Source organism: Coffea eugenioides, chromosome 6 (genome assembly GCF_003713205.1).
Source record: "Coffea eugenioides isolate CCC68of chromosome 6, Ceug_1.0, whole genome shotgun sequence".
Taxonomy (NCBI): Eukaryota; Viridiplantae; Streptophyta; class Magnoliopsida; order Gentianales; family Rubiaceae; genus Coffea; species Coffea eugenioides.
The window spans coordinates 42,206,928-42,227,284 of record NC_040040.1 but is presented as its reverse complement, the minus strand read 5'-3'; the positions used below and the strand labels follow the sequence as shown (position 1 = coordinate 42,227,284).

General features: G+C 34.8%; 1 protein-coding gene across 3 annotated transcripts; it reads left to right on the top strand.

The window, feature by feature from the left end:
• The first annotated feature begins 16,088 nt into the window (after positions 1-16,088).
• On the top strand, positions 16,089-19,786 carry LOC113776233 (probable arabinosyltransferase ARAD1). Of its 3 annotated transcripts, none has more exons than XM_027321348.1 (3): positions 16,089-16,540; positions 16,607-17,289; positions 19,074-19,786. In XM_027321348.1, exons 1-3 carry the CDS (start codon positions 16,405-16,407, stop codon positions 19,626-19,628), a joined length of 1,374 nt encoding a protein of 457 aa, XP_027177149.1. In that variant the 5' UTR covers positions 16,089-16,404; the 3' UTR covers positions 19,629-19,786. The 3 variants fall into 3 exon arrangements, with proteins under 3 accessions (XP_027177149.1, XP_027177150.1, XP_027177148.1); XM_027321349.1 differs by having other exon boundaries at positions 16,089-16,551; positions 16,627-17,289; XM_027321347.1 differs by having other exon boundaries at positions 16,089-17,289.
• Positions 19,787-20,357: the final 571 nt, after the last annotated feature.

Here is a 20,357-nt window from a genome sequence, read left to right as displayed (position 1 = left end):
TGCCTATTCATGTACGTCACTTGCTCTCCAAGTGGAGGATGTATTGGAACATGTGTACCATCCATTGCACCTACAGCATTCTATAGATTTGAAATACGAGTTAATTGCTAAGTGCATAAGTGTATACATGTGATTGTTTCTACCTAAAATATATTCTTACTTTATCCAATAGTAATATTGTATATTACTATTATAAATGAATATAAAATTAAACTACCATAAACCATTGGGTGAATCTCCGATCCGTGTAAATCTTTGGATGAATCTCGTTCTGACGTCTTGGACAAATGAGATTTTTCCCCAACTCACAAAGCCCCCATAAAACCTCATGAATGTTCCTACATATGGTCTCCGGAAAATGCTGGAATCACTAAGCAAGACAACGCATTTGATGATTGTGGCTTAACATAATTAAGGTCATGCACACTACGTCGTCTATGAGAACTCTTTTCTGGGGATTTTGTGGGACATATTCCCTGCTCACAAGAATGTCATATAAGTGCATGAAAGAATCTATAGTGAGTTCTCAAGAACTCTTGCTGGATGGCCATGAATATGTGACGACCCCACCTCCTCTTAGGGCATACTTAAGGGTTTGGCGGATCGCCTGTCCAACTCTTGTCAGAATTCACTCATTCATTTCAATCAACTCTCAAGATTTAACCATTCAAGCCTCCAAAAATAAAATTTAAAATCTACAATTCAAACAAAATTCAAACTTATTTATAACTCAAAAGCTAAATGTAAGATATAACATCTAATGTCAAAATACATTCTATCTACCAAAAGTATAGTACAAGAGGGTTGTACACACTAGTTCCCACTTAATTGCTCTGAACCTGCACTCCTGTAAGAAAAATAAAACTAAAAGAATGAACTTAAAATCCAGTGAGATTCCCAAACAAGCATTCAGGTAGATAAAACATAGAAGTATCACATTTAACAATTTACACACTTTGCACAGTAATAAGCAGTCATTCAAGAAACAAACATTTAATCATTGGAAGGATACGTGCTCACTTGGAACCATTTATTCAGTCATTCAGTCGCCGACCATTTCCTTTATTCCTCCGACATGTGAAAATATTTAGAAGTAAAAACTCCTTCAGTATTCATTTCGTTCATTCATTCATTCAAATCATTGCATCGCGTTCACTGGCCAGTACTCCACCAGACTTCGAGGTCATATTCGAGTATACCAAATATTGTCCCAGGGTCACCAACTGCCTGACCGAATCCGCTTTTGGCTCAAGTCAACTGGCAACGAAGGCCAAGGGCCCAGTTCAGCCAAACGCTTACATTCATGCAGAAGTAATATTCCATCATTTGATTCTTGAAAATTCACATTCATGTAGATCGAATGTGATAAAGTACACACTCGCCCATTGAAAATCCATCAAGCAATCATTGAAAATGTTTAATATTCAAACAAACATTCACAACATTCTTCATAGTCATTGGAAGCACAACATGCAAGGAACACTCACCAATCAATAGTAATATTTCACTTCAACCCTAGTTCGTCCGCCTGAACTCTCGCGAGTCCTGTGGTCATATACTACATTAAAAGATTAGCAATACAAAACCAAATTATATGAAGAAATTGAGGTTTTAAAACTTCTTGCTCAAATCGAGGAGAAAACCTCATGTGCATACTAAATCAATGTTGCAAAAGTCATTTGGAGCATAAGAGCATCAATTATAGTCAAACGTTTGAAGAAATAAGGTTAAGACTTTCAAAGTGCAAAGTTGGAAGTTGTCCGACTTGAAAATGATTTAAAGAAACTCATTTCCTTTCCTTTAAACCTTTTGTCTTGACTCAAAACTAACACACATGCAAAGAAATAGATTGTAACAAATGTTTTGAGTAAAATCATATGCAAGAGGAAAACAAAAATGCTCTAAATGTACACATCAATCCTCGCTTGTTAATATCAAAGGAAGATCATGTAAATAGAACTTATATAAATAAATCTCATGGTTTAATAACCCTATGCAAGATACATGCACGCTCCTCTTTGTTTTTTGGGAAGAAAACGAGTAGACTATTTTAAGTTTAAAACTTGACATATGCAACTAACCATCATGTGTAAAATAGTCATCACGTTCGCCATGCACAATGTATGAATGTTAGCAAAATTTCAACTCATATACAGCTGCTAGAGTAGACTCAAGCATCCCTAAGTAACAGAAGTCCAAATTATCAAAAATCACATTCCCACTATCACTTTCACTCACTTATACTACAAGAAAATAAACGGACAGCATCTCCCCCGTTTTCCCCTACATTTTCCTTCAATTTCAAGCTATAATCTCATAGCAAAATAGCCCCAAACAAGTTCACAAATTATAAGTTACAAAGGGTCCTTATTTCAGCTACAAAACTAGCTATATTAGGCCATTACCTAGCATATATTCGACATATATCTAAGTTGGAAATTTAAACCCTAACCTGGATTTTAACACCAAAAGCTAGAAATCCTTCAAGTGAAGCCAAAAATACATGTACAAGTTGGAAAATTCTCATGACAGCCCAAAGTTTCATAGCAAGCTGGAAAATAATAATTCATGGCCGGAAAATTTCGAATGAAAGTTGGAAATTAACATTAAAACTGGAAATTCGAATATAGAATCTAGAAAACCTCATCTCAAAGCTTAAAAGTTCATCCAACCTCATATCAAAACTAAACCATTCATATCAAGGCTAACCAACACATTCCAAAGCTGAAAATTTCAACCTACTAAGAAAAATCATGAATCTTCTATGAAATCCATCACAATCAAGTCATATGTTACCTAAATGGCAAAGTAAGAAGAAAAAAGAGAAGTTCTTAGTATAATATCTCAAACCCCCAAAATAAGTTGCAAGACAAGAACTTTCTTCCTCCCAAAAACTCCACCACGCTCCCCTCCAAGCTTAGCTCAAGATTAATCAGTGTGGATTAGGGTTGGTGTTTGGATTTCTTATGGATTGAACAAGAAATCAAGGCTAGAAGTTGGTTTCTTTTCTCTCCCATTCTCCCTTAATATTTCGGCCAGCCAAACCAAGAATGAAGAGAAATAATAGTGAAATAGAAGCTTAATGGTGAAAGAAAGTTGTCTTGGTCTTGGTCAAAATTCCATGGATAATTGACACTTGGAAAGGTAAGGATTAATATCTAGTTAATGACTTAAATATCTCTCTTTGCTTTCTTCAAAAATTTCGACCAAGACAAGCAAGAAAAGAAGGAAAAATGGTGATGGAATGATAGTTTGGTTGGATAGGAAGGAAACTTGGTCTTGGTCAAGGTGCTCTAGAGAATTGACAAGTGGCATCACATGCTTCAAGCCTATCTCTTTGTCTCTCTTGTTTGTCTCTAATCTCCAAGACAACTAGGGTTTCTCTAATACACTTTTAACATTTCTAATCACATAATCCCTCTAGTACCACACTCGTTCTTGTCCATCAAATATAATAAATACATCTCACTAGTCGGTCAAACTATCTTAGTACTCTATAAAAATTAACATGCTTTAAAATATAAAAAAAAAGAAAAATTTTAACTTAACCTTTAAAATCACTATCAAATTAAGACTAGCAAAGTAAAATAAAATAAAATTAAAATTAAAATTTTCAAAGTAAGAGAAAATATAAAATAAATTTTTTCGGGTCCTCACAGAATCACTTCTTGTACATAATCTTTGCTAGTTAGCATGCTATTTTTGCACAGTAGAGGCAATATATATCCAGCTGCTCATTCAGCCATAGGATTAAATAGAAAAAGCGTTGCCCATTAGATGAGTTGGCAGTCTTCGTCGTCATCATCATGATAATTTGAAGATGATTCCCAAGTATTCCAATTGTCATCCATACTTCTATTTTTTTTTTTTATATGGAACCTACTATATAATTTATTGAAGCCTATTTAGCTAATTTCTTCCACAATGACTCCACAATTTTTTAAAATCAAATACTTAGTCTGCACCAAGATTATATATGTGAATCTAACATGTATTACCAAGTATAACCCATCAAAAAAAAAGAAGAAGATTAACAACTACAACATACCCAACAGCCATACAAAAGGAGTAGAAGATATACCCAATATGTTAACCAATAGGGCTACTGTATCTTTATATATATATATATATATATATATTTGATGTTTGTAACCCTCAAACAATAAAGAATTACAACTACACTTATATTTGTCCCATCCAACTTATAGGATGCCTATAAGCGCACAAGGAGTCTCAGCCTAAGATTTACAATCCTTAAACAAAGAAGTACCGCATGTGGTAGATCATTGATTTAACCAATTATGCCAACATGCCAGCTATTTTCATGTTACAGATTACGTATCTCCAAGTAATTCTCTAGAGTTTAATATTATTTATTAGGCTATGTACATAAAAGAAGAGTGGACTAAAAGCATGTAAATTTGGGATCCATGTCAATGTTTATTGATTTTCGTGACCATACGTGAGTTAACAAGAAGTATTTGATGCAATTCAGAATTTTTTGATTATTGTTAACATTTTATTATTGGGATGAATTATAATTATGATACATGTCCAGTAATAGTCATGTTTTAGCATTCATGTGCAGCATTTTCCTTTTTCTGTTTATTGTTGCCTAAAATTAGAAATTTGTTTACTAGTATCCAAATGAGTTAATGGTGAAGAATCTAATTTAAAACTGAGCTAAAATTACGCAAATACCTGTCTCCTTTTAACTGCATTAGTAGGTCAAAACCTCATTTGAGTTTTTTCCAATTCTTTAAATTAATTTGTTTATATCTTTTTTTAGAATGTTTTTACAGAGGAATTTAAGGTAGAGAATTTTTAAAACCCCTCATTAAGTGAGTATTTTTCAGAAAACCACAAAATTGGTCCTTAAACTATAAATTGCTAAAAAATTACTACTATGCGTGAGAATTTTCCTACGTATATTACTGATAAAAAGGATATACTCAAAATAATAAATAACATCAAGGAAACAAAAAGTTGGGCGTTGTAAAAGCTTGGGCATTTACAACGATTTAAAGAATGTTCAAAATTTCTGTTAAAAAAATGATTTTGGAGAAATACGACAAAAATTAGTACAACAATATTTATCAAATTATTTACCTGCGCTAGGATATGGAAGTAGCCACGGAGAGGCCTGCTGCCTGCTGACGATGCAAATTCCTATAGTTTCAACTTTGCCTAGGTTTGTTTAGGTAAGAGCATATAAAAAAAACTACCTACACTTCTTAAAAATTATGATTTTACAGTAACATTTGTGGAACTTGTTTTATAAGAATTTCATGCTACCGACACTGTGCATAGGCTCCCACTTTGAATGACCACAACAGGCTGTCTAACAAAGAGTTATTTGCCTAAATAACTCCCTTCACAAAAAATATTCCTAAAATGATTCAATTTCATACTTTATTCCCATAACAACTTTTTCTGTTATCCATCTGATCAAATTCAAATGGAAATGAGAAAAAGGGTAAAACCCTTCATGAGCCATTAATATAGTCCAAAAATCCCCTACATGATTATAATATTCTATTCTGAATCTATCTTTTCCTTTTTGACTATAATACTATACTCTGATTTTACTTGTCACTTTACTGTCCAAAAAAGTCTTGAATACTTAACATAAATCTAACGATATTTCTATACATGAGAGCAAAAGTCTCGAATATTTAAATAAACCTGACAATATTTTCAAAAATGAGAGCAAAATTTAAAATTTGACCATTCATCTTCGGTCCAGTTACAGTATTTTTTTCTTTGTGATGCTTTCCTGCTTATTAAAAAAAAATAAAAAATGAAAGAAAAACTCACTACAAATCTAGGGAAACTGGAATTATCACTAAACATGAAAGCAAAATCTAGAATTTTGATTGTTCACCTCCATTTTAGTTGCAGTAATTTTCTGTTTCTGATGCTCTCTTTCCTATTAAAAATAAAAAAGAAAAAAAGGAAAAACTCACTACAAATCTAGCAAAATTGGAATTATTTGTTTGGATTGCAAGATTTTCAAATAAAAATTTCAGATTTTGTTTTGCTTGCATCATACACACAATTTTCAACCATTTTTTTTTATCTCACATACATCAAATCACAAAAAGTGCTACAGTAATTATTTCAAATAAATATTTCAAATAACTTCCTATCCAAACAAATGTCATGTTTATACAAAATTTTCCGTCACTTGTTAATTCAAAATTTTCCGTCACTCTCTCCATTCAATCAATTGTACAAAAATTAGTTTTGATTTTGTCATACTACATTGAACGGGAACTCATTGTGCATGTGGCTATATGGGAGGAATGGCATGTGGGGCTGAGGAAAACAGTCTTATGCTTTTATTTGGAATGGATACTCGTCAGTCTGGAACCTCCTATGTTAATAATGGTGGTAACGAGAATTTGATTGAGTTTGAAGAATTTGATTTAGAAAGCATGGAGGAGGCTGCTCCTTATTAGCGGATAAGGTCAGAAGATTAGATTAGTAATAAAATTCGGAGTTGAATCATTGTAGGGATATTTTTTGAAAAAAAAAAGGTTATTTTGGCAAAAAACTCATCTAACAAAAGTTGTTGCCAAATAGCACATTGCGTGTCGGTAGCCTAATACTGATTGACAGATGAATGTTGCTCGGACAAATTTGCCAACCCAAGCAGCAGTGAAATAAAAGTTAGGAGGCCTCACAAAAGGCTTATCTGTGTTCAATTCCTCATCCAGAGACTTATGTGTATTTCCTGCATTACTATTATGCCAACTATTACTAGTACACTTGAATCTCGAAGGTGCAACAGAATCTACCTTATTTTTTAAAGTCACATGCAAACTTGTTTATGAAAACCATATTCATATTCACGAAGTTGAGTAGCCACCGCTAGTAGTAATATATCAACCAATAGCAAAAGCTTATGCGAAGCGTCCTTGGGTTCCAACTAGTAAGAGTAGTTATAGAGCAAAGCATGCCCAAAAGTGTACATATATTTATATATATATATATATATTCACAAGTTTACATATAAATATATTTATATATATGTATGTAATACATGTACTACACCTAGAAATTGAATTTAATATTTGTATATTCAAATACATATACAACTACAACATATGCCAATTTATATATATTTTGAAACAAAATTATGTATATATATGTAAGTGTATATATATATATACACATACTACATTATATATAATATAGTTAATATGATATATGCACAATATTGAATTATATATATGTATACCTGTTACATATATATACAAATCCAATTATGCTAATGATGGTGTTATAAAATTGAAAAGAAAATTGTCCTCAACCTTTAATTGTAGCACAACGACGGGAGTACTCAGCAGCTAATCGATAAATTAATTGCTACTACTATCAAATTCATAAGAGGAAGAGATTAAAAGTTGTTCCAGACACAGGAAAAGTCTATCTGAAATGCCACACTAATTAGAAATAACAGCTGGAGGAATGTGAAAGCTTTTTGTTGAGACTAACAATCCAAAATTGGTCACCAAAAGTCTGAGGTAAGTTCATCTACCTTTGCCTTCCTCTTGAGTCTTGATGCAGAAGCGGTGGTCTTTTCAGCAGACCACAAAGAGTGGTGGACATCACTCTGAGTAGATGATTGGGCATGTTTTCTTGTGGTTGTTCAACCCTCAAGAATGTCTGTCAATTCATAGAAGCAACCGCAGTTGTAGCCTTCTTTGAACCTTGCATAGTGCTTGTTTTCCTGCAAGCCATGTGAAATGTCGGCTAATTCAAAACGACAAGAAGATACTGCCAAAGGTACAAGCAAAGAAATGTACTTACGAACTATAACTTGCACTCACAAAAGTAGAACCAACCTAATGCAGTAATGTCAATGATAAACAGGGCAACAATATTTAAATAAATATTGAGGGCAGCAAAGCATAATAGCAATTTGAGTAACAATTTTAATTGACCTACAATGACAATCTGTTCCCTATATAGTTAAACTCAGAAGCACTACTTCATATTATTAAACTCAAAAGTAGTACTCATAAGCGATACCGCATATAGTGAAACGTCAGCAAAGCAAAAATTGTGGTTCTTAGTTTTACCATCTCTGTGGCTCTACTAAAATTATGCAATTGCACTAAAATTTCAACATACTGGTCAATTGTTCTAGGGAAAAATGGAGATGAAGAAGAAGTTTACCTACTTAAGAGCGCTCCATTTTTTCTTTGTAGCGTGCAAGCACAGAAGTTCCGAGTTAAACCCAACTCCCGTCTCTGCTGTTGACGGAGACATCCCATTTAGGCAAACAAAACACTTCCACTCAACTTCCAGCCTATAGAATTTAGAGTGATATTGCTCCCATCTCAAATTGACGTGGCACTTGTCATTCATGTATAGGCTCAGGTGATGCCAGTTTAACCTGTGCTTTTGGTGGCTTGTCCCAAGCACCATTCATGTGCCACTCTATAAGTGTCGCAACGAAGAATGCCTCAAACGTTGGGTGATTTTTCCAATCTGCCACTTCGGAATCATCATTCATCTAATGCAATAAATGTATATTATTGACAAATCATAGGCAGATTGTAAAAGGAAAGCCACAGTCGTAAGTAGGTGCCGATACTTCAAAGATGGAGCCATTTCAAACCTTACGAAGTAATTTCTTGCACAAGCACCCAAATCGTTTGAACTGGTCTAGCAATGTGCTTGCTGGACTGCATCGAAATGAATTACAAACAACAGGACACAAGTTAGGGGCTGAGTAAGACCTCTGAACCATTCGTATGTGTCATAATTCATCAGATTTTTTGTGTCAAAATAGTTACACAATTACGGAGTGCACAAGTAATATAAACTAGTAGCAATGCAACCAGAAATTTATTAGGACGAGGGTCTCACCGATGCTTTTACAGACTCGACAGCGCTTATGTGGCAGATAAACGTGGGTAAAACAAAGATTGGAGGAACCTTACAGTTCCGTACTCAGTGGCTACAAAAAAATTAAGCAAAAAACGAGTGCAATAGGACGTTGGAATGGTAAGTAGTAAAGCCTTTTCCCCCAAACCTATCTCCCTTGCCTTTAATTGGATAGAGACACCATGTGCAAGTGTGAGAACCCGTAAATTTTCTCATTTTCTAGGTTTTATTCTATTTAATGGCATGTTTTTCTTCATTTTCTTTATTAGGAAAATTTTTCGGATAATTTTTATGAGTAAATATAGTTTTTAGATGATTTTTCTAGTATCGGTTAGTTTTTGAGAAATTAAGAACGTATATCGGACGTGGGACCCGCTAGTGCAGAAAGTTCGGTAAAATTCGATCAATTGGGTTAAGTTTTGTATACAGGGTTTATTTTACTAGGTGCTAAGAGATAATTAGAGGATACCATATGGATGAGAGTTGAGGAAACAAAGGGATATGCATGCATTAAATAGGGTGACAAGTGTCACCATATGATTAAATCTTGCATTTTTTACCACTATTCATTACTTTACCAAATTAATACCAAAATTGACCAAAAATTCACCATTTTCTTCCTCTTCTTGGCCGGCTCTCTCCAAGCAAAAAAGAAAAGAAAACTCTCTACCATCTTGCCCAATCTCTCAATTAAACCGTTTAATCTTCAAATTTCTCCATAAAACCTCTTAGTTTAGTGAAGTTAAGCTTGGTTGTGGAGTTGTTTGGAAGGCTAAGGTGGTTAGTTGCTTCCTTTCTTGCATTTTAAGGTGAGTATCTAAGGAACTCCTCTTTTGTTCTTGATGATGTTTAATTAATAGCTTGTGATAGCCTAAGAGGTGTTTTGTGGGTTATTTCATGATTTTAGTTAGATTGATGACACTTTTCTATTTATTCATGATTTTTCTGTTTTAAGATGATTACTATTGTGTGGCCATGTATGATGGTTGGAAATGATCTAGAATGAAGCTAGAATGCGTAAATTGTGGTTGTTTGCGGAAAATTTCCGCATTGAACGGAAAAATTCGGAATTAGGGTTGCAATTGAACCCATTCTGTCCGGTACTGTTTCACCTAGTTAGAGGCTAAATTAGCCTTGGGTTAAAACATAAAAGTTTTAGGGAATAATATTTTATAGTTGCCTACAAAATTTCAGGCCAATCGGAGCAACGTAGCCTGTGAAAAGACTGAAATACCCCTGCTGCCCTGTTTCTGTCCGAACTTGGTAATCAGCTTTGGTAATTGGTTAATTTGATTGGGAATACAATTGATTTGGTTGTTGATGTCTTCTTAAGAAATATATCCTGGTATCTTAGCTTTCGGATGGCTTTGGAATCACTTGAATTGGACTTAGGTAGCCTGACTTATGATGATTTAACCAGAATGCGGTTTATTAACCTATTTATGCGGTTCTGGTTTGGTATATTGATCTTTTGACCTAGTTGCACTACAAACTGGACTGAGTGGCCTTCTTCAACATTGTAGCCCTATCTTTTAGCTTCGAAACGGTGTATAGTGTACATCCATCCGATACTCGTAGTGCCAGTTGTGTCCAATACGCTTAATGGCGTCAAAACTGTTTTTAGGTCTTAGAGCTTAACTTTCATTTCCGGACTTTCCTTAGCTTACTTTAGTACTTATACGTGCTAATGAAGCCTTATTTTTGGTAGTATGTGGAAATTGGTTTATAACTTGTAATCGAGTCTTATTGTGCCTATTTGAATATTTTAGGGCGTGACGGTGATTAAAGACGCTCGTGGGGCGGAAGTTTATGAAATTTCACTTGCTTACTTGGTGAGTGTACTACTCACTTGTTTGTTACTATGTGGCTTTGTTACACTTGAAATCGATGATTTGATGGCTTAATTGCATTGTTGACCTTGATTGAGGTGAGAGGGTACTTGGTCACTCTACCCTTTTATCTTATATGACTGTTTACTGTATAATTGAGTGACACATGTAAATACTTGATTTGGTGTCGTTGGACGAGTTTCCAACGGCCATTACTGTTACTGCTGAACTCAACCCCATTGGTAGTCGATTGAATCGAGCCGGCGAGGGCTTGGTCGTGAAAATTGACGAGCCATGGGGATTGTTATATGGAATCGTGTAGTATGAGACTTTCGATTCCGGTATACTCGAGTATTACCAAATTTATACTGTTTGGAGTTCGGGCCCGGTAGGGGTATGTTGGGTGGAAGGAATGGAAGTAAAGTGGAGCCTACGGTTGGTTACTTTGTAAACATTGACGGAGGGTCAATGAAATCCGATCAAGTATACAAGCGAGGAAAGGGGCTCTTGAGAGCCGTCCGTATCCTTTTAACCATGTTGTGAATGTGTGATCTTGGTTTACTTCTTTATTGAACGTTTTATGCCTATATGAACTTGGTTGCTTGAGTGATAGTATCTCACTGGGCGTAAGCTCACTCTATTCCTTTTGTTTTCCTTATAGGAATATAAACACTTTTGGAATGGCTTTTGATAGTTGGATGCCGAGTTGAGCTTGTTGTAACTATCTTTTGAATAGCTCCTTTTGGGCAAAATCCTAAGTGCATTTTGATCCAACCAAGTCGTTGAGTTGTAATTTGCAAACCGTACATGTACAAACTTGTTGGATAACTTTTGTATGCTACTTTGGATTGTAAATGCTTAATTTCAAGGTGTATATGTTTGATGGATGTTTGGTGAGATTCCGGCCGGATTCTGACGTGTCAGTTACTATTCATGTCGGCTCCGATTTTCGTTTTTTTTATTTTGTGATTTTGACTTGTTTAAGCGCGCTTGTATGTTCCGGAACGTTTAGACCGTATTGAATTGTCCCGTTAGTCCTGGCGAGAGTTGGGCAAGCAGTCTGCTAACCCCTTTGGTTCGCCTTAGGGGAAGGTGGGGCTGTCACAACAAGTGTATAACCGTGGCAATTTAATGCACAAATTTTAGGTATAAACACACATATGGAATTTTTAGAAGACATAACTAAGGTTTTTCACCCTCAACTACACTAATAATTTGAGTAAACTAATATTACAGGAATCAAAGTATTAAAAAATGTAAAGTAATAGGACACACATAGCTAATTTTGCAATCTAGCCAAATATGCAAACAGGGAACAAAAAAAATGAAGTCAGCATCATCTTAACGCTTGAATTCTTGCAACTAAAGCAGAAGCAGAAGCATCAGCGTTCCCTCCCTCAACCATCACTATTTTCTTTCATCGCACCTCTTCTTCCTTCTCTAACCACCACCCTCCCCTAAACTGACTGTGCCATGCAATGTCTTCCTTGCGGCCACCGACAACCCCAGCTCTTCTTACCTATTTCCTCTCTGCCTACAAGGAACCTAACATACCCCCATTCAAATACCCTATTCCCAAAAGCACACCATCACAGACTACGCACCCTAATAATCATTCAGATACTAACCAAATGAAATGCAATCATTTAATCATTTAGATGGATATTACAAGAATGAGGCCTGCTGCAATTGAAAACATTAGGTGCTATTTCCATTTACGAAGCACATCTTAATTACATCAACAGCCATACACAATATCCATTGTAACCATAACAACCAACTCCAGAAACAATAGAAAAACATAAGAAGCCACAGTCGAGAAAGCGAATACCTACAATATAGTCAGTTACGAACTAAAGAACAATTGAATCATTGGCAATAGGTTTGAATTGGTGAAAATAGGGGAATTGCAATTTGGTGCAGTGGGTTAGTCAAAACATCCTAAACACAGCATTTACATTTTTGCTAGTGTAAACAATGTTGGTTCCATATTAGAGATGTGTGCAAGTCATTCAAACTGAGTGCATTTATTTTTATCAAAATCGCAAATAGCCCAAATAAAAAATGAGCTTACTACTAGACCATGAAGCAAATTGGATCACTACAAGTGCTAATTAAAATGCAACGATCATGCATTTGTTTCAGGGAGACAAATTTTATAGAATAATTACCGAACCCTAATTTTGAACAACAGCAGCACTTGGGCACTATACAATACATATGTTTTTTAGCATAAAGACGAAGCTTCGTGAATTCCAGCCAAGGAAACATACCTAATTTAGAAACATGTGGCACGTAGAGCCAAGGAAACGAGGTTGACAAAGAAGGTCGGCAGCGGAAAAAGGCGTTGAGCTAACAAAGATGGTGAACCTTGATCGAAGTCAAACTTGATGGAAACTATTAGATCCATGTAATCGTAAGTTGTTGGTTTTTCCAAAAAATTGCTGGTTGCTTCATTTTTTTACAAAACAGCAGCTTCATTTTTTACAAAACAACATATGTCATCTAAGATAATGCTATGACATTTGGAGGTTAGGGATGATGAAGAGGGGGAGTAAGAGGAAGAAAGAAAAAGACTTCAGCTACGGTTATGTTGGTTTGTGAAACTCAGTACAATGATCAGAAAATTGTATTGTCTTTTTATTGTTTTTGAAGCAAAAGTTGGGGATGAATTATTTGGGTCAAGAAAAGAAGTTGGTCAAATATTTTTATTATTCCGAAATTACAAGAATGAAATACTTATAATCCAAACAAAGCCTTTGCTTTCTTGGTCAAAATTGCTTTTGTATGTCAAGAAACAAATGAGCTGGCGTAGACTTGGTTTAGTGGTTTGACAAGTGTCAAACTCACGCCAAGTGTCTAATGCATGGACAAATAAAAATTTAGACCTTGCACTTTCATTCCATCTCACTATTACCCTACTAGTTTCTTGTTAAATTCGTATTAAATTTCCATGAATGTGAATCATGCATGAATTTAAAATATTCTAATACACTTTAAGTATAAGGCAATCAATTAAACACTCCCAGTAATCGATAATCCAACAAGATTGCACGATCAAAATTTCGAATGGTAGTGTATGCAATTAGACTTAAAATTTCGAGCTCTTACATTTTAGTTCATTCATAATGATAAAACGACAAAAGCAAATAAGCATGCTAATTAGGAGCAATGAAAAGCAATTGGCATGTGGTTCACATAAACTTCATAAATTGTCAAAAGAAAATTTGGGATAGAAGGAAGAAAGACCTTTACAATACTATTTTGATGATGGTTCAGCATGTGTGGATGATTTTAGTGGCGATAGAGGCATCGGCAACTCTTACACTTCCACTTTCTTCTTTCCTCTTTTACTTATTTTATTTTTGATTTTTTTCTAGTTTTTCTTTTCTTGATATTTTCTTTTTGAATTTGGATGAAATTTAAGAGGTTAAAGTTGAGATTTGGAGGACTTTTGGAGGTTGGTTTTAGAGAAAAGTTGAAAAGATGAAAATGGGCAATGGATTTTTGTGACTAAAATTTAAGGGACGATGCAAAATGGAAGTTGAGGTTTGTGGTTAGAGTGATTAAGGCTTTTGATGATGAAGTTATATGATGATGATTCTTAAGGATAAGGGAAAATAAGATAGTGGTTGGATTTTTGGTAAAGAATTGGTGGTTTTCTTGTTCTTGATGCTTGGATGATGATTAATGTGAAAGTTGAATGAATATCTCCTGTGCAAACAAACCCTTGCTTGTCCCCGGTGGTGCTGTTTTAAGTTGATGAAAGGGTTACAAGTATACGTTTTACTTAGTCTGAGGGCTAAATTATTCAACTAATAATTGTAGGGCTAAAAGTTAAAAATTGTAATAGTTTGAGAGCTATTTGGGCATTTTACCTAAACAAATAAATTGGATATATAATAATTAGGGATAATTTCATGAACCTCCCCTGAGGTTTCTCACAATTGCAAAAAGCACAAATCTCAGGTTTTAAAAATTACATATATTTCCCCTACTTTTACTATTTAGTAATAATATAGGTCCAAGAATTTAGATTTTCTTTCAAAAATCCTAAATTGTTCTTTTGTACAAAACTAAGAAAGAAAAATATAATATACTCAATCATTTTCTTCCACACTTTACATAAATCAACAAGCCAAATCCCTAATAACTATCCAAGCATAAGTTTTAAAATCAAGTAACTATTCAAAAGATCCCAAATTGCATATACAATATCAATACTTGCCACGATAAAAAAAATACACAAAACCCCATTGACAACCGATTTTGTACCCTCAAATTAAATATCAATACTTAAATAACTTTTCAATATAAGTTAATTTGACCTAGAACCACTATTACAATTCTCCTATGACCTTAAAAATATTAATATCTCAAAAGTTGAGAATAAATTCTACCTCCACAATAAAATCATAATAAAAAATTTCTAATCTAATGAAAGAAATCATTATGTAATTATTGGCATTTTATAAAAGTTTTTCTTAACAATAAACAAAATATGACAAATTCCACATCTTTAGTTCTTTTTCTTATTCAATCATTAATTTCATTATTTATTTCTCTATCACTGCGAGTCTCTTCATTTCGTTCTAATTTGACACATAATCTATTCCCTTTGTAGATTTTGTAATTTCAATTTGCTAATATCCGCAAAATTGAAGATAATAAAAAGAGGTTATATTAACTAGAAAATAGACAAGAAATAGAAAAATAGATTTTTTTTAGGTTTTGTAAATTTATTGCCTTAAATTTAAAATTTTCTTCTCAGTGAAGGGTATTATAGGTTTTTACTATGTCAAGGGAGGTAAGTGTAATTTCTTAAACCTGAGAGGAGCCGAGTGCAATTGTCAGAAAACCTCAAGGGAGGTTTCTGAAATTATCCCAAATAATTACCCGCCAAATTCCCATCATAGTGGGCGATGAGCCCGCTCCTTCAGTAGAGCCTCCTGTTCCAACGCCGCCAAAAAGGAAAAAAAAAATATTGCTCAGGAAAAAAGAGTTGATGTTTTCGTATCAGATCTCAAGAAAGACTCTTGTTCTCCCTTTGTATTTATAGAAAGCACCAACAGAAATAATGGAATAAAATTGCGGGTTTGTTTTTTTCTTTATTTAGATGTCTTTTATGGTTCATCTGTTTTTGTCTTGTAATCTTCTTGAATCTAATTAAACCCCCGTTTTCTTGGCTCCCATTTCATCCTATTCCTTTTGGGATCTTGTTGTTTCCTTCCTATTTTAACCCATCTATCTTTCATACATATGTATCTATTGACAAATGTAGGTAGGATTTAATATCGATTATTATTAGGTTTCTCTTTTGTCTTATTCCTCTGTTTGTTATGGTTTCCTTGATTCTACATTATTGTTCTCAGTATTCTGCATTCCTTCTGTCCCATTTCAGTATTCTACATTATTGTTCTCAGTATTCTGCATTCCTTCTGTCCCATTTCTTCTGTCCCATTTGATATATTTTTTCCATCATAACGTTCAAGATTAAACCTTTAGCCCATGTTCGTTCTTTTAAATGAGAAAAGGGTTGTTCTTGGAATAGGAAATGGGATTAATTTAGGCAAGTTTTAGTGATTCTTTGGGAGTTGTGGCTTGTAAATGGCAGAAGAGAGAAGTAGTATTAGTAGTCTGCAGCAGAAAGTGTTGTTAGCTGTATTCTTGAATTGAAATGGGGCTAATATCTCAGAAATCATTTTTTTGTTTGTTCTTGATAACTTCTGTGCTGTTCATATTATCTTGGTTCTCTGTCTTGCGCTTGAGTGGACGGACTCATTCTTTAGACCTTAGTATATGGCAAAGCCCCAGTGATCTTGCTGTGCCAGATGATAATGACGAGAATTCGGAATCCCGATATGGTGATAATTTTGAAGAAGTCAGCAGTTCTAACAAGGATGTCATAAAATGCAGTTCTAACAGGGAAGAAGTCTTGAAGGTTTTTATGTATGATTTACCTTCGGAGTTTCATTTTGACCTTTTGGGTTGGAAAGATAAAGGCAACAAAAGTGTTTGGCCAGATATTAGGATTAATATACCTGAATACCCTGGAGGATTGAACTTGCAACATAGTATAGAGTATTGGTTGACATTAGATCTTTTATATTCTGAATTTGTAAGCAAAGATTTGAGTGGCAGAAGTGCAGTAAGAGTCAGAAATTCTAGTGAAGCTGATGTTGTGTTTGTTCCATTTTTTTCATCTATCTGCTACAACCGGTTTTCAAGGTTGAAACCACATGAAAAGAAGACTCGCAATACCTTGCTTCAGCAAAAATTGGTTACCTATGTAACGTCTCAGAAGGAATGGCAAAAATCTGGGGGTATTGACCATATAGTTGTTGCACACCATCCTAATAGCCTTTTGGACGCCAGATCACAGCTTTGGCCAGCAATGTTCATCCTTTCAGATTTCGGAAGGTATCCACCAACCATTGCAAATGTTGACAAAGATGTAATTGCACCTTACAAACATGTAATTAGAAGTTTTGTCAATGACTCATCTGAATTTGATACCCGTCCAACTTTGCTCTACTTCCAGGGAGCTATATACAGAAAAGATGTAAGTTACTTTTACTCCATCATTATTGTGATGACTTAACTATCTGTTATTACTTAAAATTTTCAACTTTTACTGCTGGATTAATCATTTGAAAGTTGACCACTGTCATCTGGCAATTAGATTAGTGTTGTTAGCTGTTAGTTTTTTCATCATTTTGTACCTGTGTTTGTTCATTTGCTACTCCTGTTTAGAATTCAGGCCACCACAAATGTTAGTTTAGTACTTGTGCTGTAACACTACTACTTAGTTCATCCATAAAAATGCACAATGAAGTTTGCATCAACATAAAATGCTACTGAGAAGGATAGATTCCATGTCCGAATTACATTAACTTCCTCTTGTGACTTTCAGCTGCATGAGTTTTATTTGAAGAGAAGAAATATCTAGAAATGTGTGTCTCTCTCTCTTTCTCTCTCTCTCTCTCCATGTTTTGTCCAGCAGATATACACTATTTGCATTTTATTGAATATATATCGAAATATTAGTATCTTTTTGAAGGCAAACAAAAGAAAGAGGGGAGGGACTGGTGAATAAATTCTTCGAATTTTCATGTGAATTTTGCGAGCATGCAATGAAGTTCAGTCATTTATTATCTTTGTTGCCAATCAAGATTGTAGCTGATATGTATGGTTCAATTTGATCTCCCTGAAATGAAAGCTGATAGGCAGTAAGTACGGCTTAAGCCTTGCCATTTTGCTGTAGAAGGCCATTTGGTAAATCTGACTGTAAAAGATAGTCTAGAATGGTAGGATTGTTGTACTATGCATCCAAGGAAGGACAGATTGGTAAGGGAAGCAAGTGGACAAGGATCCTAGTGTAGAAAAAAGTAACGACTACATGAAAGTTGCATTAACCATGAGGGAAGTTTGTGGAGGAAAAGCAACAATAATGATTTGAAATCATTTAACTTCTTAAGGTTTTGTATCAGATGAAGTAGAGATTGAAATTTTAGCTTTACAGGGGCTTGTTGTACTTAGCTGTCTTATCTTTCGACTCAAAACGAGTAGTAGAAAGGGGAAGAATTAGATGGTTCTGCCAAAAAAAAAAGGAGACGAAGAAGAGTTAGATGGTTATTTTCTGTTATAAAGTTCCTCACGTTTTCAATTTCAGTCCCCGCCGGGGGGGGGGGGGGGGGGGGGGGGGGGCTGGTGAAGTTGCGTCCTGAACCATTTAAAATTGTGAAAGTCTAATTTGTTAACTTGTTAACTTCATGTAACTGGTCAACCAAGATTCTTTGCTTTGGTTCCATGCAATTTACTATTCATCTTGATGCTTCACTTTGGTTCCAACTATCAGCCACATCACTCTCAGTTCCCCTCACTTTTGCTCCATCAAATGGTACTTTAAAGCTACACTTTCTCAGTGTGAAGTTCACAATGACATACCCACAAATTTGGTAGACAGTGACTGCGGCTTCTAAGATAAGCAGACATTTTGAGTTGTGATACTCGCTCAGCCAGATATTCAACTTTGACTTTGCCTTCCCTCGAATAAAAAGTTTCACCAGTATGACCAGTAGATTACTTTGTTACTTTACTGCCAAAATTAAGGCTTGCATATTTTGAAACAAGGTTCACTGTTATGAGTAATAAAAAATAAAAAACTCTTAGCCTGTACTAAAAGAAACATAGTTCTTTTTACGTGCTTGAAATGAAATGTGGATTACAGTTCCTAGTTGTCTGACAAATACTTTCACACTTTGATCTACATTAAATTAATTTTTACAGGCATGTCTGCTAACTGGCCAATGATTTTTTTGGTAATATTGGTTTTCCATGTTTCAGGGTGGAATTGTTCGTCAAGAGTTATTTTACATGCTGAAAGATGAGAAAGATGTGCATTTCTCATTTGGAAGTGTCCAGAAAGATGGTATCAAGAGTGCTACCCAGGGTATGCACTCCTCTAAATTCTGCCTCAATATAGCAGGTGACACTCCCTCATCAAACCGTCTCTTTGATGCTATTGCTAGTCACTGTGTTCCAGTGATCATTAGTGATGATATAGAGCTTCCTTATGAAGACGTTTTGGACTATTCAGAGTTCTCTATCTTCATTCGGACATCAGATGCTCTCAAGGAAAAATTTGTTATAAATCTTACAAGGAGCATCAGAAAAGATGAGTGGACCAGAATGTGGAAAAGGCTTAAAGAGGTTGAGAGTTTCTTTGAGTATCAGTTCCCATCTAGGGCGAATGATGCAGTCCAAATGATATGGCAGGCCATTGCAAGAAAGGTTCCTGCTATCAAGATGAAGTTGCACAAAGGCAAAAGATATTCTCGAACTCATGCACCTCGAGAAGGATGGCTTAATTCAATAAATTTACCAAATAATTTTTGGTGAGGATTCACTGTTTCAAATTTGCTGTATGGCCTCGCTTGCTGCAAAAAGCATATTTGGGATTGGAAGCGCATCAATGTTGCAAATTTCAAGATAGAAGGCCTTTTGTGGGCGATAGTGTAGCATAGCAATGGGATTGTTCTTGGGGGATAACACACACACACACACACACAGAGGATAACCATATTAAAAATTATCATAGATTAGACAGACCTTGTGAATTAGTTCATTATGTATTATTTGTTTGGATCCTGAGAGAATTGCAATTCTTGTTCTGAATCTTCATTTAAAGAAATACCAATAGAAAAGGAGTAAATGAAGATTCTCTCAACTTAAATGTGTTCCTATTTGCTTTGACCAACCGAGCATGTCACTCTCAATGTACAACAGAACAGCCAGACCAGGTAAAATCATCTGAGAAGAATATTACAATATTTTGAAAAGGAAAATTGACAGAACAAATTTAGTAATAAAGGCTTTCATATTATAGAAACCTTCTTATCCAGGAAAACTCGCCAAGGTCGAATTTGGTCCATCAGTACATCTCTAGTCTGCAAATTTATCGTTCAATAGATCTTTTCAATGATATGGAGGGACTAAAGTTTCTGGTGTGAAATCTAAAAGGAGTTGAAACTTGTTAAATCTAATTGGAAACTTACAACTAAGAATGCAATACTGGCCAACCCCGATCTTCTCTATGAATAACTTTTGTTCTACAGGTTCTAGCAAAAC

Excerpts from the sequence above, each read along its gene's own strand:
- LOC113776233 (XM_027321347.1), top strand. The coding sequence starts at position 16,405 with ATGGGGCTAATATCTCAGAAATCATTTTTTTGTTTGTTCTTGATAACT. Across the intron at positions 17,290-19,073 it reads GAGCTATATACAGAAAAGAT|GGTGGAATTGTTCGTCAAGA; the intron begins GTAAGTTACTTT and ends TCCATGTTTCAG.